This window comes from Mustela nivalis (genome assembly GCF_964662115.1).
Source record: "Mustela nivalis genome assembly, chromosome: 18".
NCBI lineage: Eukaryota > Metazoa > Chordata > Mammalia > Carnivora > Mustelidae > Mustela > Mustela nivalis.
The window spans coordinates 60,252,008-60,266,982 of NC_139037.1; the positions used below are offsets into that span (position 1 = coordinate 60,252,008).

General features: G+C 41.4%; 1 protein-coding gene across 6 annotated transcripts in view; it reads right to left on the reverse strand.

Annotated features, from left to right (window-relative positions):
• Positions 1-3,107: 3,107 nt before the first annotated feature.
• LOC309853128 (uncharacterized protein) overlaps positions 3,108-14,975 on the reverse strand; it is a 52,623-nt gene continuing 40,755 nt past the window's right edge. For 2 of the 6 annotated variants that reach the window (XR_014305520.1, XR_014305521.1), the window contains 2 exons: positions 7,023-8,338; positions 5,362-5,585 (listed from right to left, as the gene is read on the reverse strand). Coding sequence is in view for 1 of the 6 variants with exons in the window: in XM_082710941.1 (XP_082567067.1) it covers positions 3,370-3,609; positions 3,829-3,892; positions 5,526-5,585 (364 nt within the window). In the remaining 5 variants the exon portion in view is untranslated. Of the gene's footprint in view, positions 3,610-3,828; positions 3,893-5,360; positions 5,586-7,022; positions 8,339-14,975 lie in introns of those variants that run through there. The other 4 variants (XR_014305517.1, XR_014305518.1, XM_082710941.1 and 1 more) reach the window with 4 other exon arrangements.

Genomic DNA, 14,975 nt, shown 5'->3' on the forward strand with positions numbered 1-14,975 from the left:
GGAGCAATGCTGATCAATGTTTCTGGGGGAAGACAATATAGCACTGCCTCTTGAAGTTTTCTGGCATCAAAGCAACCCATGTTGCTTCTGCTCTTATTTTATTGGCCAAAACAAATCACATGGCCCGACCTATCTTCAAAGCACATTCTTACCATGAATCTGGAAGGTTATTGGTTATTAGTCTTCATGTCAACCATCACTCATTAAAAATAACATTAGATAAGGATTCTAATTCAAAATGGGTAGCCTGCATAATCATTTTAGTCTTGTGGTTTTAAAGTCAAAGGTCAAAAGATTACGCATAATATTGGAATATTTAAGATAACTTGATGTCCATCATGTCTATAAGTTTAATTTATTATGTATAGAGGAGTTAAATATATGAAAGATTTTAAATATGTCTGTAAAATGGACAATTAATTATCCAAATAGATATAGATGCAATTAAAACTATTTAAAGAAATCTAAACTAACATTTAAAAAATTTTAAAAAGATTTTATATATTTATTTGAGAGGGAAAGAGACGGTGTGTGTGCATGCATGTTCCTGAGAGCAAGGGGGAGGGGCAGAGGCAAAGGGAGAGGTACAGGCAGACATGATGGGTGAAGAGCCCACCTTGGGGCTTTCTCACAGCCCTGAGATCACCACCTGAGCCAAAACCAGAGTCAGATGCTTAACTGACTGAGCCACTCAGGTTACCTAAGCTAACTTTTTAATGTGTAATCTCAGTCTCCTGAGAAGTGGTTGTTAATATTTTTTGAGTTATAAATGGAGTAATAAATTTTGCCTGTTGAACTTAAAAATATAAGAATGAATTAGGTTTATGAATTTATTACTCAAATAAATAAATATTAATTTTTAAAACCAAAGTAAACTTGAACAAATGCTATCCTTTTTGGGTATCAAATTCTCACATTTAATACTAGTCAATGCTATTATAATCTCAAGGTCTCCTTTATTTTCCTTTCTGAGCACAAAAGCCTGTGAAATGAATACTATTAGAGATTTAGTATGAAGGACATACTAAAAATATATGTTATAACACAGGAAGACCTGAAGATGCAGTGGGCTAAGTTTCTAACAGAATGATTATCTTTTCTTTTTAGTTTACATTAAAAAAGAGACAACATTTTAGAAGGAAAAAATACCATGTTTTCAAGACTCTTTAACATTTCTTTTTTACAAGAATAACCAGTACAGGTTAAGTTGACGGGATTTAGTGTAAGTAAAGTACTTACTGGAATTGGATGAGGGTACAAAGAGAAGAAAAATATTATATTTGATGAAACCCACTGTGCACACTTCCTTTAAGTATGGGCCTATGCAGTGATTTACCTCTGATGAGTAAGAGCAAGTAAGATACTCAAAAACATATGAGACAATTTATGTAATATGTGTATATTTATAAATATACTTATTTATAAGTATAAATAAAGTATATATAAATACACTTATTTATAAATAAATATAAATATATTTATTTATGGCTTCATCTGTACCACAAGAGAAATTGTAATGACTCTGCAAAGACCACAAATCTTTTGCATATAAGTCAAAGTGTCTATTCCATATGGCTTAGGAATATGTGTAAAGCTTCCATATGGGAAAAAGATTTTCTGATACCCAAATAAAGAATCAGGCATCAAAGAACCTACTGAAAAGTTTGGCAAATATTGACAATTGTCACAAAATTTGAATTCCAATTAGAAAGTCTACATATTCTATTTTGCAATATTCTCTATCATTTTATATTAGAGCTGTTCAGAACTTTCTTCCAAAGCCATGGGATTTAATATATGATTATACCATATAAACAATGCATACATGTATATGGATGTATATATTAGCATTCATTTCAGTTTGCTTCCAGTTTACATAACCTACTAGATACCCCAGTGACGGTTATTGCTCTCACAGTGAAACTAAAGAGATGCCAACTCTCTTGAAGCAAAGTCCAAAGCTTTAGACTAATGCTTATATATTTGATTTATATAGTTTATTTCTCCCAGAGTGTTCATTTTAAATTAACTCCACATTGAAATAAGTGATCATGCTAATAGCTGACAGGGCTAGGTTAGGCTGACTTTGTCTTCATGTCATTGACAGTAACAAGAAAAAAAAAAAAGAAAGTCATAGGTCCCCTTTTTAAAATACATTTTTTTTAAAAGTATTTATTTAAGTTTTTTTCAATTTTTCTGTTTTTTTTTAAATTTTTATTTTCAGCATAACAGTATTCCTTGTTTTACACCTCACCCAGTGCTCCATGCAATATGTGCCCTCTCTAATACCCACCACCTGGTTCCCCCAACCTCCCACCCCTCACCCCTACAAATCCCTCAGATTGATTTTCAGAGTTCTTAGTCTCTCATGTTTCACGTCCCCTTCCAATGAATTTAATTTACATTTTAAAATTTAAATTTTAATTTGTTTTTTAAATTTTAAATTTAAATATATTTAATTTAAATTAATTTAAATTTAATTTCATTTTTTTCTTTTAAATGCTGATAAATGCTGTCAGCCCCCAAAACTGTGGTCACATAGAGCACATGCAAAATGAGAAAATGGAATGCAGACTCACAAAAAAGAACCATTTCGCTTTTCTAGGTCCTTGTTTTTAAAGAGTAGAAAATTTACTTTCCCAAAAAGGAACAAATTCAGAAGGAAAGAGTAGGACGAAAGTCACCTTCATCAGCCTATAAACATATACTCAAACCAAAAACACTGTAAACTGCAAAAAGATGCCAACTGTTTTTAAAAATAAATGGCAGACGACTTAAGTAAGAATAACTTTCATGGAAATTGAGTTGGTAGAGGTATTCAAATTGTTCAGGAGGCACCAAAAGCATGTGAATCATATTCTTTTTTTTAAAAAGATTTTATTTATTTATTTGACAGGCAGAGATCACAAGTAGGCAGAGAGGCAGGCAGAGAGTGAGAGGAGGAAGCAGGCTCCCCACTGAGCAGAGAGTCCGATGTGGGGCTCGATCCCAGGACCCTGGGTTCATGACCTGAGCCAAAGGCAAAGGCTTTAACCCACTGAGCCACCCAGGTGCCCCGCAAATCATATTCTATTGAAAGGAAGGAAGACTGAGATTCTGAACAAAAATGTTTTATTAGGCAGAAAAAAAAAATCAAAAAGTCTATGTACATATAAATATAAATGTAAATATAAATATATAGAGAGAGAGACATACACACACACTTGTGTGTGTGTTTGTGTGTGTATGCATATATACTATCCCAGTCCTAAACCCCAGCACCTGGGTTTGTGACCTTATTTGGAAATAGGGTCCCTGGAGATGTAACTAGCGTGGATGAGATCATATTTGAATAGCCTGGGCCCCTAATTCAGGAGGACTTGTGTCCTTCTAAGGGAGACTGTGGATACGCAGATATGCACTGAGAGAGAGGGCCATGTGAAGAAGTCCAAAGTCCAAATACATCAAGCTTGGAAAGGGGCCTGGTACAGATCCTCCCATAATACCTCCAACAGGAGCATGGTCTATGAGCACTGTAGCCTCTAGAACTGTGATACTGTCCACTTCTGTTGTTTCAGCCTCTAGGCTTGTGGTATCTTGTAATAGCACCCCTAGAAAACTAATACAACCCTGGTAGAGGAAAAGTAACCAATCAGAAGCCCATGAGGAATTGGAAAAGAGAAAAAAAATCTATCTATATATATAGATATGTCTATATCTATATCTACATAAATTACTCTTTAAAACATTGAAAACGAATGGACATTTGAAAACCGTGTGAAAAGGAAAGCAAGCAAACAAACAAACAAACAAACAAAACTGAGCCCCAGGATTCACTCAAATTTTCACCTGGAATAGTTCTGGATGGTGCGCATAGGGAGGAGATTCCAAGGAAAAGATGGAAGTCTCCCTGCTGTGAGGAAAGAGAGATTGGGATTCAGGAAGGCTGGAGTGATGAAAAGGCCATGGGTTCAAGAGAAAAATAAGTCAAGTAGAAATCAAACTCTTGGAAAAATACACACTGGTGTCCTCTTCAGTCCTTGCTCCATAGGAAGCAGTGTGTGCCTAAGAAAATACTTCAGGTACTAACAAAGAGTCAAGGCAATGGAACCAGATGGTTGCCAAAACTCCTACAAGGCTAGAAGTCATTGGAGTAACAACCAGCCAGAGGGAAGAGTTCCTCTGGCTAAGTCAGAATATTCTGTAGAGACCGGGTAAGGAGCCTGAGTTAGTTAGTTGTAAAAAGGGTCAGAATTACCTACTAATCTCTCACTGCCCATGTGACCGCCAATAAAAGAAGGCAAACAGTAGCCTCCAAAGGACTCAGGTTATAAAAAGGAAGGCAGTTCAAAAGGGAAAGGGAAGAAGGAATAGACAGGAAAAAAAAATATGCCTAGCGAGGTAGTAGACTTCAAATTTAATTTCAGTAATGACCTTCAGAGTGAACGACTCAAATTCTGTCCACTTTGTTGTTTCAGCCTCTAGGCTTGTGGTATCTTGTAATAGCACCCCTAGAAAACTAATACAAACCCTGCGAGAGGAAAAGTAACCAACCAGAAGCCCATGGGGAATTGAAAAGAAAAGAAGTACCTATCTATCTATATAGATATAGATATGTCTATATCTATCTATACATATATCTATATATCTAACTCTTTAAAACATTGAAAATGAACGCACATTTGTTAACCCTGTGAAAAGAAAAACAAGCAAAAAAGTAAAAAAAAATAAACTGAGCCGCAGGATTCACTCAGCTTTCACCTAGAGGAATTCTGGATGGTGAGGGTAGGGAGGAGATTCCAAGGAAAAGATGGGAGTCTCTCTGATATGAGGAAAGAGAGATTGGAATTCAGGAAGGCTGGAGTGATGAAAATGACATGGGTTCCAGAGAGACGGAATGCAAGTAGAAAACAAGCTCTTGAAAATACACACTGGAGTCCTCTTGAGTCCTTGGTCCATAGGAAGCAGTGTGTGTCTTAGAAAATGCTCCAGGTTCTGACAAAGAGTCAAGGCAACGGAACCAGATGGTTGCCAAGACTCCTACAAGGCTAGAGGTCAGTGGAGTTCCTACCAGCCAAAGGGAAGTGTTCTTCTGGCTAAGTCACAATATTCAGTAAAGACCCGGTAAGGAGCATGAGTTAGGAGGGGGATGAAATGATCCCTCAGAGAAAGCGGACTCTAGAGCTTCCCTAAAGAAGGGGAGAATAACTGTAAAAAGGGTCAGAAATACCTACTAATCTCTGACTGCCCCTGTGACAGCCAATCAAAGAAGGCAGAGATTAGCCTCCAAAGGACTCAGGTCATCGAAAGGAAGGCAGTTCTAAAAGGAAAGGGAAGAAGGAATAGACAGGAAAAAGAAAATACGCCTAGCGGGGTAGTAGACTTCAAATTCAACATTTCAACAATGACCTTCAGAGTGAACGACTCAAATTCTATTGAAAGAAAAGACCTCAATAGGGCAGTGAAAAATAAACTCTACTTAGAAGGAAGCAGAGGCTAGTATAGATTTTGTGGAAAGAAAAAGGATGAAAAGGACTAGACCTTACCCAAACGAATCCTCAAAGGCTGCTTTTCCTAGGTCTTGAGAAGAGACAATGGAAAGACACCTGATAAATGAACAGAGAAAGAAGACATTTCAGAACACAAAAGGACCCTTTTAGAAACACATGGCTATCCTCAAGTTGTCTGCATCCGATGAGAAAACTCATTGAGATCAACCATATTGAAGCCCATAAAACAAGGCTAAAGCTTTTCTTTCTTTGTGAGAGAATGAGTGAGAGAGAGCATGAGAGAGGAGAAGGTCAGTGGGAGAAGCCAACTTCCCAAGGAGCTGGGAGCCGGAAGCGGGAGGAGATCTGCAAGACCGAGGTCATGACCTGAGCCCAAGGCAGTCGCTGAACTGACAGAGCCACGCAGGCACCCCTCTCCAGAAATTGGCCCACAACAGCTGAGGGGCACCTTGGTGGCACCCTCAGTGAAGCGCCCAACTCTTTGGTTTTGGCTCAGGTGGTGATCTCAGGCTCTTGAGATTGAGCCCTGAGGCAAGCTCTGGGCTCAGGGCAGAGTCCACTGGGTCTCTCTTTTGGTCCTGCCCTTTCCCCCTCACACTCAATTGTTCTCTTGCCCTAAAACCAAGTATGCAAACCCTTCACAGAAGGGAACAATGGTTGAGAGTGGGAGGGGTGGGGAGAGAAGTGACAGGCTCCAGGGCGAGCGGGAGGTGCCCTCGGTGCTGCCCGCCCTGCCAAGGCCGGGCTCCCTCAGCGGATGCCGCCTTCGCCCACGCCGCCCTCCGTGCTGCTGTGGCAGGGAGCAGCAGGGAGCAGCTGAGCCCAGGGAGCCTTGGGGCAAGCCTCCTTGAGTGCCTCCAGCGCCCTCTGAGTGTGCTAGTTGCGGTGTTGGGGGTGGGGCGGGGCCACAGGTCGGTCCAGGGAGGAGGTGAGGGCAGCGCCCAGGTGCCCCCGGTGGGGGAGGGGCAGGCAAGACCTACAGAGAGATCCCCTTGGGACTGCTGGAGCTGCTGCAGGGCTTCATGCTGGACTTGGCGAGGCAGCAGCCTGCGCACCCTGCCCTGCATCTGGCTCTTTTCTTAGCAGGGAGCCTGTTTACCCCTGCCTCTCTGCCTGTCTCTCTCCCTCCTTCTCATCTCTGTCAAGGGAAGAAAGAAAATCTTAAAAAAATCATCAAACAACCCTCCATATTCTTGTCGTTCTTTAGGGCACCATGCATCAACATTTGACTTTTACTTCTTGAATTGAAGGAATTGTTTGATTTATTGACGAATTGGACAGAAAGACAGAGACAGCGAGAGAGCAAGTCCAATTTGAGAAGGAGTAGAAGCCATGGAAGTGGGAGAGGGAGAAGCAGGCTTCCTGCTGAGCAAAGAGCCCCAGGAACGTCTGGAGCCCAAGACACTGGCATCAGGACCCCAGATAAAGCAGCCGCCCAGGTGCCCCACTCCATGATTAAATCCTTTTTTCACGATTAAATTCATTGGATTAAGCAACACTCTTTGGGGTCTGCCTCCTTGGGTTAACACTAACACATTGTGTTTTCCTTTGCTCTTTTGTGATCACTGAGGATTTCAGGAATCTTTTCATGTTTCTTGGCTGATGGCTTTCTCCTTGGGATATTTCTGCTCTAGGATTTTCATTGTTTTGAAGTTACCTATCTATCCTTCTTGATTCCTAGTTCTCCTATTTAGAGTTGTATACAGTTCCTTATCTGGTATCTCCATAGAGCCTTTAATAGTTTTAGTCTTGTCATTTGTTGGGCAAGATTTTTTTGTTTGGAACCTTGGAATGACAAGAGTCCAACTTCCCAACTGCTGGTGCCCCTCGGAACAACTTGTTACTTCAACTGTAACCCCTGGAGGATTTTACTAGTTACCAAGCACATTTACATATGACCTCTAGAAATACATATACTGGCAACAGGTCTTTGGGGAAAAGGATGATATATGACTGTGAAGCTGGGTAGTTGGGGATGCCCAGCTTGCTCAGGGCGGAACACCGCCCCTTCACAGAAGCTGGGCAGCGGGGGATACCTCGCTTGCTCATGGCGGAATGCAGCCCCCTCACAGAAGCTGCGCTGGCTGGAAGCCCGGCCGGCCCAGGGCGGAATGCCGCCTGCTTCAGGAAAGCGGAGCACCCGGGAACGCCAGGTTAGCTCAGGGTGGAATGAAAACCGCCTGCCTCCCTTATCCGCCATCGAGCCTTTCTCTTCCCAGAAGTGCCCGTTGTTAGTTACAAGAGTTCTTTCAATATGCTTGTTTAACTATAAACTTTATCCTCCTTCTTGCTTGTCAGCAAGATGGGATTAACATTTGACCTTCCTCAATCCTTCTATTGGCTATTGTTTTCTATCCAATAAAAGTGAGACTGTCGAGTTGCTCCTGGCAGCCGTCCTTTTCGACTGTTGTCCCCTGCTCCCAGTCTTTTCCAGCTGACTGGTTCGTGCCTAATTCTTCTCTCGTCGCCGACTGGAAGCGGCACCCAAGCTTTCTTGGGCTTCCTGTTTTTGGTGTTCTGTTCCACTCATCTCTGCCACCGCCCCCAGGTCCTCAAAATGGTTTTCTATGGTATCTTCCAGAAAACTTCTGATGTCCTCTTTAGTATGTAGGCTACATCAGTAGGGAATAGCGTTAAAACCTCTTCTGTTCCATGTGGATATTCACGTCGTTGAGCACCGCTTGGTCAAAGTCTGCCCTTTTCTGTTGGTCTGTTTTCTCTGGTCATTTCAGGAGTCCTTTTGTAAGAAATCCTATCCCATCAGATGCTCCTCTCACTCTCTTTCTCCCTTACTCTTGCTCTGGCTTCTTTCTTCAGATTTGCCAGGGAATGACGAGTCCTTTTCATTCCTATGAAGAAAGAAGAATTGGCTGATCCACAGATACCATTTTTAGTGATATACAAGTGTATATATAATAACTGATATGGAGATGTACATGTGCACCTACATATATATTCTTTAATCTATAAAGTATGGAGGTTGGATTAAGTCTGAAGCCTCTCGTACGGCTTGATAACCTGTGACTCTTTAATCAATAACTTCCATTTTCCCACAGGTCAGAGAAACGGGAAAAAATGCACATATGAACATATGTAGCACGTTAAAAAATGATCACAAATCCGATGACTCCCCATTCCCTTTGATTCACATGGGCTATGTGACTGTGTTAAACAGTGAAATAAACGTGTCAGTTTCAGGCCCAAGTCCAGAAGGAACCCCTCTCTTGGAACATTTGCTATTGGAGCTCTGAGTGGACAGGAAAGAAGTCCAACAACCTTGTTACAAAGACTGCACGGAAGTGGAGGGCCATCTAGCCTCACCTCCCAACTGTACCCATCAAAGTGACAGGCATGTGCATAAAGTCATCCTGAATCCTCTAGACCAAGCAGCCGCCTGCTGAAGGCCACCACCCACTGACCTCAGTTAATGCCGTATTAAGCATAAAAATCGCCCCATGAGATCCTGCCCTAATTTCTGACCCCCAAAACATATGTAATATGACAAAAGGGTTGTTTTAAGCCCCCAAATTTTGAAGTCATTACATATCTAATTGGGTAACATGGCAAATACGTATCCAAAATAATGTAAATCAAGGAATATGTTTAAAGGCACCAAATTATCTTAAAAAGTTCTCTGAACACACAGAAAAACAGAAAGAGACCCATAAGTACAGAGAACAAATTGATCGTTTCCAAAGAGGAGGCAGCGGGTGGACAGGCAAAATGCGTGAAATACAGTGGGAGATAACAGGCTTCCAGTTACAAAATTAATAAGTTGCAGGACGAAAGGCACAGCATAGGGAATATGGTTGGTGGTACAGTACGGCGAGCGCAGCATAACATACAGACTTGTCAAATCTTGTTGTTTTATATCTGAAACGAATGCAACATTGTGGGTCAGCTATACTTCAATTAAAAAATCAAAGGAAGTTTGAAAAAATTAAAAGTGAGCTCTGTTATCCAAATAGGACATACGAGATGGATTTCCCATCATACCATAAATTGAAAACGACTTCTCTTGATAGAACAATGCTTTCCTTAGTCTTAGTCCCTACTCCCTCCACAAATAAATAAATAAATAAATAAATAACTACTTTCGAAAAACATCTTGGTATTTTGAAAATTATAACTGCAGTGAGTGATGAGAGTGAAAACAAACTGATAATCCACGTTTCCTCATTTCTTATCCCTTTTATGAAGATGAACAGTAAAATCATATGTAAGAATTAACCAGAGAGAGGTCCATTTTCCACTCACTATAATCAAGCTGGAATTCTCAACTATTATTTAGTATTAGTTGATTCTGGTGGCAAATGCAAATATGGTTTCACTTCTTGGGCACTTGAGGAAGATTTGGTCGGTGAAACAGACATACCAGGTTGGCCCAGGCCTGCACTGCCAGGGTTCGGAAAATTGCAAGATACAACCTGACACTTAAAAATTCCCATCAAGAACTACCGCTGCCCCCCAACATCTTGTTTCTTCCCATAGACAGCTCATACTGAGACCTGTCCACTGTCAGGGTCAAGCTAAAGGGGGATGCCCACAAACTAGGTGGGAAATGAGAGGATGCAACTGCAGCTCTGTGGGGATGCCTAAGGCCACTGAATGCCCTGTCATGATTCTCCAGCACAGATGGGGGCAGCCTGCACCACGTGGGTAGAGCTCTAGGACACAGAAAGTACTGGAGTGGCAGTCAACAAACAAATGTGTTTGTGTAATATATAAACCCCCATAGGGTTGTCAATTTGTGGGATTCACTTTTTCTAACTGTTCACCCCATGACATACAATTTCAGGAAACCCAGAGCCCATGGATTATTGTTAAGGGCACATTTGGACTCAATCAAAGTGTAACTAAGCGTAATCATACACATAAATACAAATATCATTAAAAAATCAATACCACCTCAAACTTTCTTTTTTATTCCCAAATGAACTTTCATGGGTTTTAATATCAATTAATGTGCTTATATATAGAACTGGTAAAAAAACAGTCACTGATGAAATTTTAAAATTACCACTCTGCTTTCCCCAATTTCTGTTGATGTACTTTTATCTCACACAAAAATGAATTACTAAGGAATAAATCATACTTCACTGAACATGTTTCAGCTGAAATGATGCACCAAGATGTACAGCTTTGGTCAGGCTTATACTGCTGTTGTCAACATAGTATATGGGGTGTAAGAGCTACTGTCTTTTCCTTCTCCCATGAATATTAGTCCTAACAGACTCTTCACGTGGAAAGAAAACTTAGTCTAGAAGGTACACTAATTCCTCTCCTCCCTGGTGAAAAATACTGTTAGAGGTATTAATTTTAGATAGAGAAGCAAGTTCACTTTGGAAAAAAGTACACACACACACACAAAACCCTCAAACATGACCTTTAATACAGTGATAAGGGTGAAAGTGTAAACTTTATTTGGAAACAGCACTCAAAATACTGTTTTGAAGGGCCTTTACAACAGCGGTATACTCTTTGAAAAAAAGATTTTTCAGATCAACTGATTGAATCATATTTAATTTACCTAGGGACAATTAGATAAAATTTAAAATTCCAAACAAAATCTTTTAGGACACAAATAAAATTATATGTGCTTTTATTCCCGCAACTATCTCCAAAATCTAATATTCAATGGTTTAAATTGCTGCATTTCTCATTTGCAATGCAGACACGTGTGAGATGAGGTGTGAGGCATAAAAGGGAGCACAAGAGGCAACTGATCAGCTGAATAGAGACTGCCCCAAAGATGACCATACCCTGAGCCCAAGAAGCTCTGAGTACTTTACCTTACCTGGCAAATGGGATTTAGCAAGCATGATTAAATTAAGGTGTGAGGGGGGAGAGATTATCCTGGATTACCTCGGTGGTCCCAATGTAATCATGAGAATCCATAAGGAGACAGGAGGATCAGAATCAGAGGGCAATGTGAAGTTGGAAACAGAGGGATAAAAGGTGGTGCAATGAAGGGCCACAAGTCAGGGAATGCAGGTAGCTTTAGAAGCAGGACAAGGCAAGAAAGTGGATTCTCCTCTAGAGCCTCCAGAAGGAACACAGGCTGTTAACACCCTGATTTTACCACACTGAGACTGATTTTTGAACTTCTGACCTCCAGAACTGCAAGATAATCAATTTGTGTTGTTTCAAGCCACTGAGAATTTGTCATTTGCTACAGTGGCACTAAAAAAACTACTAGAAGAGCTCACTGAGACATATTGAGTCTGTACAATGGCAGGGACCATTTCTAGGTAGGACTATCTTCAGGGTGTGGTAGTACTGGATCTGGAGAGTTGACTGCCAGCATCCTTCCTCCCTCCCCCTTCCTGAACCCCAGTGCACTGTGTGCCTCCTCCACTGCAGCCCAGGTGACTCACAGGAAGCTGGCCCCATCCACACTAAAGGGAAGGGTTCTGTCATGGAAGCCAGTCATGTTCCTCCTGGGCCATTCACACAGCCAGCTGCACGACAGTCAGTGCCTTGTTACTGTTCTACGAGAGACAGTAACCTAGGTTGTCCCACACACACAAACGGGAAGGGCTTTACAGAAATATCTGGGTTGTCTCTGAATGTGAACAAGGAAAGCAGTGCCCCCACTGCGGGCAGCCATAACACAGTCATCAGGGGGTGGAAGACAAACTGGCCAGAGGGAAAGGGCAGAGTAGGGAAAAATGGAGAAAATCATGGAGACAGCGTGAATAAAACACATTCTCTGCAAGCCCTGCCATGAGCTGCTTCTTCATGAGATTGAAGGTTTTTTTTTTTTGTTTTGTTTTGTTTTTAATCTTTAAGACAGTTTGAGTTAGGATGAGACAACCATCCAAACTGATTCAGGACGTCAGACTTTGCGGAAACTAAGAAAGCCAGATAATAAAAGTAGATGACTCACATGTGTGAAAAGTTTCCTTTCCAACTAAGGGCGGGGGAAAACTAGAACCTTGAATTTGTGGTTATTCCGCTATTCTTGCTATTTTTCATCACTCAAATGTATTTTTCAAGAATGAGGAACTTATTCTCAATGAATACAGTGATGGTTCCCTGAAAATTTGTAACCAAGTAGGGAAGAGAGTCTCTAAACAGATAGTTTTGAATTGACTTAACAATCACACAAGATAGACTGTAAAATTTATCAAAGAGTGGGGCTGAGTTTCTTATATATGATTTCATGCAAATTTTTGTCTACCTGATGATTTTTAGTTTTTGTCTACAGGGTGAGTGAATAAAGGTGTCTCAACATGGTCCAGAACTAATGGTGTTCCCTGGCTCACTATGAAATCCAGAGTCATTTCTGTTTCCTCTTCCATGAACTTCTCCTTCCTCTCATTTGGTCTGTTTTTCAATCGGACTGTTTGTCTTCTTCTCAATTTGTAGGCACGTCAGACACATGAACTCCTTGAACAGCTGATGTTACAGATGCTTTTCACAGCCTGTTGCCCACATGCAGCTTTACTCTTTTTTGATATACAAATCTTTCTCAAATTTTTAAAATAAAGTGGCATGTCATTTCTTCTATGGTCTGTGGGTCTTATCTCTACCTAAGGTAGTCTACCACTTCCCAAATTTTTACATGCCCCTAGATTGTCACCAAATTCTTTATCATTTTGTTTGTAGAGTTAGAACTTAAACCAATTTACAAGGTTAATCAATCTGACATCTGCTTACATATGTGATAGGAAGCAAGAGTTCTAAGAAAGAGAGTTCTTTCAGCTCTGAGGGATAGAGCTTAAAGTCAATATTCAATGATACTCTGTCTCATTTTCTAGAAGGAACTGGTGGTTTCTGTTTGGAACTCTGACAATTTTTTCTTAGTCCCTGAAAGTCAAATAGGTTTATGTCTGTTTTGGTTTGAGTCTGTTCAGCTAATTCTCCCTGGGACTTGAAGGCTTTATGAACTGAAGGCATGACTGTTTTTCAGCTCAAGAAAATGCTGCATTAGTTCAGTTATAACTTCTGTTATTTTCTCCTTTTGTCCTCAGGGTACTTGCAAGGTAGATTTGGACCTGACCTCAGATCTTACTAATTCGTTTCTCATTTCCAGCTCTTTGAAATTTTCCTCAGTGTTCTGGGATATTCCTTTGGAAAATCAATTTTGTGGGGCACCTGGGTGGCTCAGTGGGTTAAGCCACTGCCTTCAGCTCAGGTCATGATCTCAGGGTCCTGGGATCGAGTCCTGCATTGGTGGGGAGCCTGCTTCCTCCTCTCTCTCTGCTTGCCTTTCTGCCTACTTGGGATCTCTCTCTGCCAAATAAATAAAATCTTAAAAAAAATCAATTTTGTTCTCAGCAGTGATTTTTACTGTTTACAGGGTTCCTATTACATGTTACAACTAGTGAATTTAAGTTTCAAATCTTTCTTGTATTTTTATGTTTTAAAAGATTTATAAAATTTATTTGACACAGAGAGACAGAGAGAAAGTGAGCACAGACAGGGAGAGTGGCAGAGGGAAAGGGAGAGGGAGAAGCAGACTGCCCACTTAGCAGGGACTCCCCACCCCCCACCACAGGGTTTGATCTCTGGCAGACATTTAACCAACTGAGCCATCCACGCACCCCAAAGCTCCCTTTCAAAATCTTCAGTAAGTATTTTGCTGCTCTTTACTGTAACTGTATCCCCCTCAGACTTCTTGACAGTAAGTTTCTCTAGCTCTGTAGTCAGTTCTTAATCAATGAGGACACGTGCTCTGGACCTCAGTTTGGTGCTCCTCCACCAAGATGCTACCTGCCACTCAGGTGTGTGAACTCTTGCAGCTCAGGCCTAGTCACACTTTTGGGAAACTCTGGGGCATCAGCGAACCTGCTCTAAGGGGACCATGCTTTGTGCATAAAAGCAGGCCCCTGCCATGAAGCAGCCCCTATCAAACCTCCCCAAGTTGTCCTTCCCTACACAGCACAAAGTCTCTAAGCAACTCTACCTGCTGGGAAAGCCCATTTCTCTATGACCAAGGACCACAAGAGAGGGAAGGTATACCATGGGCCCCACACAGAAAGAGGTCTTCACTGAAAGCCTTCGAAAGAGAGTCTGCCTTTTCTTCCAGGCATTCCATCATGGCACCTCAAAATCCTGAGATGCTCTTCCACTGCTCCCCCTGAGATGCCAAAACGCACTTGGCAGTCAAATAGGTCCTTCCCACAGCCCACCTACATGATTCTTGAGGGCCTTCCTGGTGCTGGGGATGGGTGAAGGCAACACAGGCCCCTGGTCTTGTGCTCTGATGTCACTGGCTCTTGAGCAAAGGAAGGAAAATGAGAGGGTCCAGGAGACTGCACACAACACCATGTTCTCAGAACATCTCCCTGGCCCCCAAGATCACCTTGTCATGGCAATGTCAGCAGAGCATGGCAAGTGCTACCTCAGAAGTCCCTCTGACACCTCGGCAACAGAGAGAGAGCCCACCCATAAACATAATCCCTAGAACCAGCATCCTTTAGGAACCAAAACCCCTATAAGTCAATTACTTTGGTATATGTTAGTGTATTTTTACCTATG